Source organism: Capsicum annuum, chromosome 6 (genome assembly GCF_002878395.1).
Source record: "Capsicum annuum cultivar UCD-10X-F1 chromosome 6, UCD10Xv1.1, whole genome shotgun sequence".
NCBI classification, from domain to species: domain Eukaryota; kingdom Viridiplantae; phylum Streptophyta; class Magnoliopsida; order Solanales; family Solanaceae; genus Capsicum; species Capsicum annuum.
Genome location: NC_061116.1, coordinates 10643119 through 10650295, shown reverse-complemented (window position 1 = coordinate 10650295; position 7177 = coordinate 10643119). Strand labels below are relative to the sequence as shown.

Below are 7177 nucleotides of genomic sequence, written 5' to 3'. Positions count from 1 at the left end.
TTGATGCAAATCAAAATTGATGTGGGTAGGAAGAAGGTGATGGTTTTTTAGATTGATGGTGATGGTATATTGAGGTACGAAGGTAAATTATGTGTTCCCGTTGTTGATGGGTTGAAAAGAATTTTTTGCAAAGCTCGCGAGTCGCGTTATATAGCTTATCCTGGTTCAACAAAAATGTATAATAATCTCAAGGAGATTTATTGGTAGAATTATATGAAGCGGGATGTTGCAAATTTTATGGCTAAGTGCATGGTGTGTTAGCAAGTGAAGTTAGAGTACTTGAGGTCCGGTGGGTTTGTTTAAGAGATTCAGCTACTGATATGGAAATGGGTAATAACTAATATGAATTGTATTACCGGTCGTCCGCGAACTCGTCAGCAATTTGATTCGATTTGGGTCATCATATATAGGATGTCTAAGTCCGCTCATTTCCTGCCGGTGAGAACAATTTTTTCTATTGAGGATTATGTGAAGTTGTATACCCAAGAGATAGTGAAGTTGCATGGTGCACGAGATTCTATCATTTTTAATCGAGTTACTCAGTTCTCTTCTTACTTTTAGAGGTGATTCCAGTGAGGTTGGGGGACTAAGTAAATCTTTAGTACTGCTTTCCACCCACAGATGAATTAGCAAGCGGAAAGGACAATTCAGGGCTTGGGTTATATGCTTTGGGCTTATGTATTTTTTTATGGTGGTAGTTGGGTTGCCCACTTACCTCTTAAAGAATTTTCCTACAACAACAATTATCACTCTATCATTAGTATGGCTCCATTTAAGGACTTGTATGGTAAGAGGTGTAGGTCTCATGTTGGGTGGTTTGAGGTTGGTGAAAATAGGTTATTTTTCCCTGATTTAATTTACCAAGCCATGGAGAAGGTGATGGTGATTAGGGATAGTTTTAAGGCTTCCCAAAGTCGCCAAAAGTCCTGTGCAGATGTGTGGGAAAGGGAATTGGGTACTCTTGAAGGTGTCTCACATGAAGGAGTGATGCAATTTTGAAGGAAGGAAAAGACCAATCCACATTATGTCAGTTAGTATTTAGTTTTGAAGAGGGCAGGGAATGTTGTATAAGAATTGGATTGAGAAAGTGCATGGGTGATCCATCGACAATCGATTCTTTTAGAAAAGGTAGACATTTCGAATTTCTTATCCTATGAAGAAGTCTCAGTTGAGATTTTGGATAGGCAAGTCTGTCGATTGCGGACCAAGGATGTGGTTTCAGTAAAGTTCTTTGGCAAAACCCAAAGATTGAGGAAGCTGTTTAGGAAGCCTAGGAGGATACTCTCCCTCCTTCTTTCTCTCTCCTAATTCTCTTTACCCTCTTTTCTCTGGTTTTTCCTTTCTCTTAATGCTATTCAAACCACCCACTGCTTTTGCGGTAGTTCAAGGTCATCGTTGATTCGACTCCAATGACATAGGCAGCATGCAGCCCCGGTCCCAAATGACCAATTCTGGCGGGTCTGTAGGAAGGTTCTACTAGTTTTGATGAGATTTGATTTTTGCAGTACCAGATATGATTCTGATTGCACTCCAACGATAATATTCTGGTGATCAGTTTCTATATTAGTTTACTGGGATCCAATATAACACGCAGGAAAAGGGGATGCGGTCTACAAGCGTAACCCGGTGACTTATATCCTTTGCTATTTCCTTCTTCATATTAATTATAGTATTATCTCCTATATCTTAACTTGTATTTAATTTGTTGGGACTATCTATTGTCGTATAGTAGTCACTTACCCTGCTTTTAATATTGATTTTGTTGTCCTTGGTGCTAGGCCATTAGTGTGCTCTCTATGACTTGCGGTTAGTTTTGTTTCTATCCTAATTTAATTTTATTTCTATCATTGTTTGTTTCCTACTATTAGTTTTGTTTCTATCTTTTTTTTGTGTTTCTTGAGGAGTGGCTTTGGGCGTTGATGATAGGGTAGGGTCATGTCTGAGAAGGTTAGGGTTGGGGGCAGTTATTGGGGTAAGGAAAGAGGGGAGAGCTAGTAAGGGGTTTGGGGAAGAGGGCAGGGATGGTTTGCAATTGGGGGGAAAATATTGTGTTAGGTTAGGGTTGGGGTATGGAGTGAGGGGTGGTAGAGGTAGATGTGTTACATGTATAGATAGGGTGAGGGTGGGGTCTTGGAACATAGGGACCTTTCAGGGTAAGTCCATAGAGCTTGTGAAGATTCTGAGAAAGAGGAGGATTAATACTACGTGTGTTCAGGAGACTAAGTGGGTAGGATCTAAGGCTAGGGATGTGGATGCTTACAAGTTTTGCTACTCGAGGAGTGAGGCGTAGGAATGGAGTAGGCTTCTTAGTAGATGAAGAACTTAGAGGGGAAGTAGTGGAGGTTAAGAGGGCCAATGATAGGTTAATGATGATTAAGTTGGTCATTGAGGGGTTTACTATGAACGTGAGAAGTGTTTATGCGCCTCAGGTGGGCTTGGATGGTGAGAAGAAGAAGCGATTTTGGGAGGCTTCAGATAAAGTGGTAAAAGACATACCTAACTCTGAGAATATTATTGCAGCAGGGGATTTTATTGGTCATATCGGAGTGTTATCGGGAGGTTATGGCGATGTGCATAGGGGTTATGGTTTTGGGGAGAGAAATGAAGAGGGAGTTGCTCTGTTGGACTTTGCGAGGGCCTTTAGGGTAGTAGTAGTGAATTTGAGCTTTTTGAAAAGGAGAATTACCTGGTCACCTTCCGAAATGCAATAGCTAAGACAAAGATTAACTTTCTATTACTTAGGAGGAGGGATAGGGTGTTGCGTAAGTATTGTAAGGTAATTTTGAGTGAGAATCTCTCGACCAACATAGACTTCTGGTGATGGATTTAGGCTTAAAGAAGGATAAAAAGAGAAGAGGTAAGGAGGGTCGTCCTAGAATAAAGTAGGGGGGCTTGACACTGATAAGTGAGATGGAGATATAAAAGAAGGTGGCAGAGATGGGGGTCTAGGATTGTATGGAGGACTTGGATGGTATGTGGGATAGGGCAACTAGGTGTATCAAGGAAATAACTAGAAAGGTGTTGGGGATCTCGAGGGGTCGGGCTGGTCAACGACAGGGGGATTGGTAGTGGAATAAAGAAGTAAAGAAGAAAGTGGAGACTAAGAAGGGGACGTATGCTAAGTTGGTTGAGAGTAAGGATGAAGAGGATAAAGAAGAAAATAGAGAGGAGTACAAGTTAACTAGGAAAGAGGCTACGTTAGCAGTTACGGCTGCTAAGACGGAAACTTTTAAGAACTTTTATATGGGGTTGGAGGAGAGAGGTAGGGAAAAAGGTTTTATAGGCTTGCTAAGAAGAGTGAGAAAAAGGTTTATGACCTCGATCAAGTGAAGTGCATTAAGATGGAGGATGGTAGTGTGCTGGTGGAGGATGCTCATATTAATAAAAAATAGCAGTCATATTTTCATAAACTCTTAAATGATAAGGGGGATAGAGACATTGTGCTAGAAAAGATAGAGCACTCAAAGTGTCGTGATTTCAGGTATTATATGTATTTTAAGGTGGAGGAGGTCAACGAGGCTATTCACAGGATGAGAAGGGGTAGGGCAATGGGACCAAACCAAATTCTTGTGGATTTTTGGAAGTTTACTGGTGGGGTGGGTTTATGGTGGTTGACCAAATTATTTAATGGCATTTTCAAGACTGAAAAAATTATTGAGGCTTGGAGGTGGAGCACAATGATTCCTTTATATAAGAACAAGGGTGACATTCAGAGTTGCCACAACTATAGGGGTATTAAGTTGTTTAGTTACACTATGAAGATTTGGGAGAGAGTAGTCGAGCGGAGGTTGAGAAAGATAGTGTCTATTTCGGACAAGCAATTTAGCTTTATGCCCGGTTGCTCGATAGCGGGGGCAATTCACTTGGTGCGGAGACTGGTGGAGTAGTATAGGGAAAGAAAGAAGGAACTTCACGTGGTATTATCGACTTGGAGAAGGACTATGACAAAGTCCTTAGGGAAGTTCTTTGGATATGCTTGATGGTGAGTAGGGTCCCAATGGTGTACATCAGATCGATTAAGGACATGTATGAAGAAGTTAAGACTCAGGTGAGGATGGAGGGAGGAGATTCAGAGCATTTCCCTATCTTGACAGGGTTGCATCAGGGTTCGACTCTTAGCCCTTTTCTATTTGCTTTTGTGATAGATATTTTAAAGCGGAGTATATAAAGAGAGGTGCCTTAGTGAATTCTTTTTGTGGATGATGTAGTATTAATTGATGGGATGCGGGGAGATGTAAATGATAAATTAGAGGTTTGGAGACAAACCCTTGAGTCTAAAAGGTTCAGGTTGAGTAGAAACAAGACAGAGAATATGGAATGCAAGTTTAATAACTTGAGGCTGGAGGACAAGGTTATAGTTTGGTTGGATTCCCAGGTTGTGTGTAGGAGGGATAGTTTTAAGTATCTCGAGTCCATGATTCAGGGAAATGGTGAGATTGATAAGGATATATCCCACCAGATTGGGGTAGGATGGATAAAGTGGAGGCTTGCCTCGGGAGTGTTATTTGATAAGAATGTACCGCTCAAACTTAAAGAAAAATTTTACAGAGTGGCAGTCCGTCCGGCCATGCTGTATGGAGAAGAGTGTTCGCTAGTGAAGAACGCCTATATCAAAAAATTAAAGCTAGCAGAAATATAAATATTTCATTGGATGTGTAGGATTATTAGGAGTGATAGGGTTAGGAATGAGACTATTTGGGAGAAGGTTGGAGTGGCTTCAGTGGAGGACAAGATATGGAAAGTTTGATTGTGATGATTTGGGCATGTGAGGAGGATGGGCACATATGACCCGGTGCGAGAGACTAACTTTTGATGGTTTCAGGCAGGGTAGGGGTAGGATGAAGAAATATTAGAGGGAGGTGATTAGACGTGACGTAGAGTAGTCACAACTTACTGAGGACATAATCCTAGATAGGAAGGCTTATAGGACGCAGATAAGGGTATAAGGTTAGTGCCTGTAGTTGGGCCGTAGTCAGTAGTTAGGAGAACTTTAGGATGGCGGTATGTGGGTGGGGTGCCTTTGGTTTATTAGTATAGGGTATTACTGTGTGGGTGCCTCTTCTATATTGTGCCAACTTATTACATTTCATGATGTATTATGAATTTTCTTATTATTCTTTTTCCTGAGCCGTGGGTCTATCAAAAATAGCCTTGCTACCTCTCCGGAGGTAGTGGTATGGAATGTATATATTTTACCTCCCCCAGACCCCACTGTGTGGAAATACACTGGGTTTGTTGTTATTGTTGTTATAGGTATGCATATTCCTTAGCATTTTTGTTTTTTGATTTTAGTAACAAAAATGGTAAATTCCTTTGCATTTTTTATTCTGTCTTTATTAAGGGTAAGTGTGGTAAGTTTGGAGTCAAATCATGCTAATAAATTTCTTGTCCTGTCATTCAAGGATGAATGATCCTATGGGGAGGGAGGGAGTATGTAACATCCTGGGTTTTTGGTCCTTGAAAATTTCTAAAATTTTATCCACACTACTCTAACTATGACTCCCCCTACAACTCGTAAGGAGTCTTGATGGGTCCAAGGGATCCAATTATAGCCTAAATAGTGAGTGTGTGGCAAGGTTCTTCTATGAATAAGAGGGGATTACTAAGAGTCATAAGGACTCGTTATGAGTTATTGGGTGTAATTGTAGGATGTCCACTTTATACCCCAAATGGGTTCTCTTTTGACTATGGCTGGACCTACGAGTCATTGGGTCCCATTACAAGTCGTATCAGTTAGGTCGTAGGGTCAATGGTTTTTGTGTGCCCTGGAGACTATCTTGGATATGACTTGTGGTGAAGAGTCGTAATGAAACCTTACGAGTCATATCGTGACCCATAGTCACTAACAACTAAATTTTAGCTTTTAATTTGAGGATACTTTAGACAATACCCTTCTTACCCAATTAAAACTCCACGTTTATAAAGCTCTCAGCAGGATTATTTCTTCTTCACAACGTAATCAAACACTCTTAAGACTCTCTCAAATATCTTAAGCAAGATACTTAGGGTCTCCAAGAAGTAGTTCATCCAAGGACTCAAGGGTTTAATAACTTTCATGAAACTTGGTATTTCAAGCATGTTACTCTTCACTAATTGCTAATTTGTTAAAAGCACATATTTTAAAAGTGTTGTTCATATAGTATTGTTGTTCGTTTTGAAACATGGGTTGAGGATATACAATTTTTTTTAACAATGTTTCCCATGGTTTACATATGATTGTTCTCGCTTCAAATATGGTTTTAAACCTATCTGGTACATGGGTATGGTGAACAAATAAGGGGATTGTGATTTTACCCAACTTGTGTCTTTTGAATTTGCCATGACCTTAATCCCATATTGTGAAATTGATTTTGCTATGAAGAGTTCGCAGATTGAATTAATTTGAACTATGGTATGATTGAAAAGGCTAATAAGGCATATTGGTTTTGAACTGAACCTTGTGGGTTGTGTTCTAACAAGCTATTGCATAATTGGACCAAAGAGGTTGTGAATTCCCTAAGTGATTAAGCTATTTTAGCATGTTTTTGTTACCTTGCAAGTGTAGTTTTTATGATGATACCAACAATATATGCCTAAATGTGTGTTATAGTTTGTTGAATAGGAATATGTGATAATTGTTTTAACTAAGCTCTAATGAGGGTTTTGTAGCTAAGTTATGAAAGTGAATCTACCGAGCGACCAATACTAGAAACCATGGTTGCCGACGTGGGGGTCTATATAACTGGGTGGTTTGAGTCCCCCTTATTTTTACATTATCATTGAGAGGTTGGAGTTCCCCATTTCATAGTACATAATTGGGTGCTTGTGTCTCCTTGATATACCAAGAAGTTTGAGTCCCCTATAGTGCATATGTATACCCTCTTGTTCATGCGGACACATGGAATAGGGCCCTACTAGCTTGGGGAGAGCTGGGCCCAATAGCCAGTGGGTGCCTTCTTATGTTATGATGGTTGAGCTACACAATCCAGGATGAGTTTTAAAGTGCATGCTAAGACTTGTTCCCTATCCCAACATATTTCTTATGTATGCATTATTATGTTATTCATATGGCATTGAAATGATTGAACTTGACAATATTTTATAGCCTATTCCTGAGTTATATGCTATTCTTCAGCCCAATAATAGTCTCTGGATATTGTATTCCCATAAGATGCAGGAACCGGAGATACTTCTACTT

General features: G+C 40.0%; 1 protein-coding gene across 1 annotated transcript; it reads left to right on the top strand.

Moving 5' to 3' along the window:
- Window positions 1-2246: 2246 nt before the first annotated feature.
- LOC124899440 lies at window positions 2247-2711 on the top strand. Its single transcript, XM_047414329.1, has one exon. The coding sequence runs from the start codon at window positions 2247-2249 to the stop codon at window positions 2709-2711; it is 465 nt and encodes a 154-aa protein (XP_047270285.1).
- Window positions 2712-7177: the final 4466 nt, after the last annotated feature.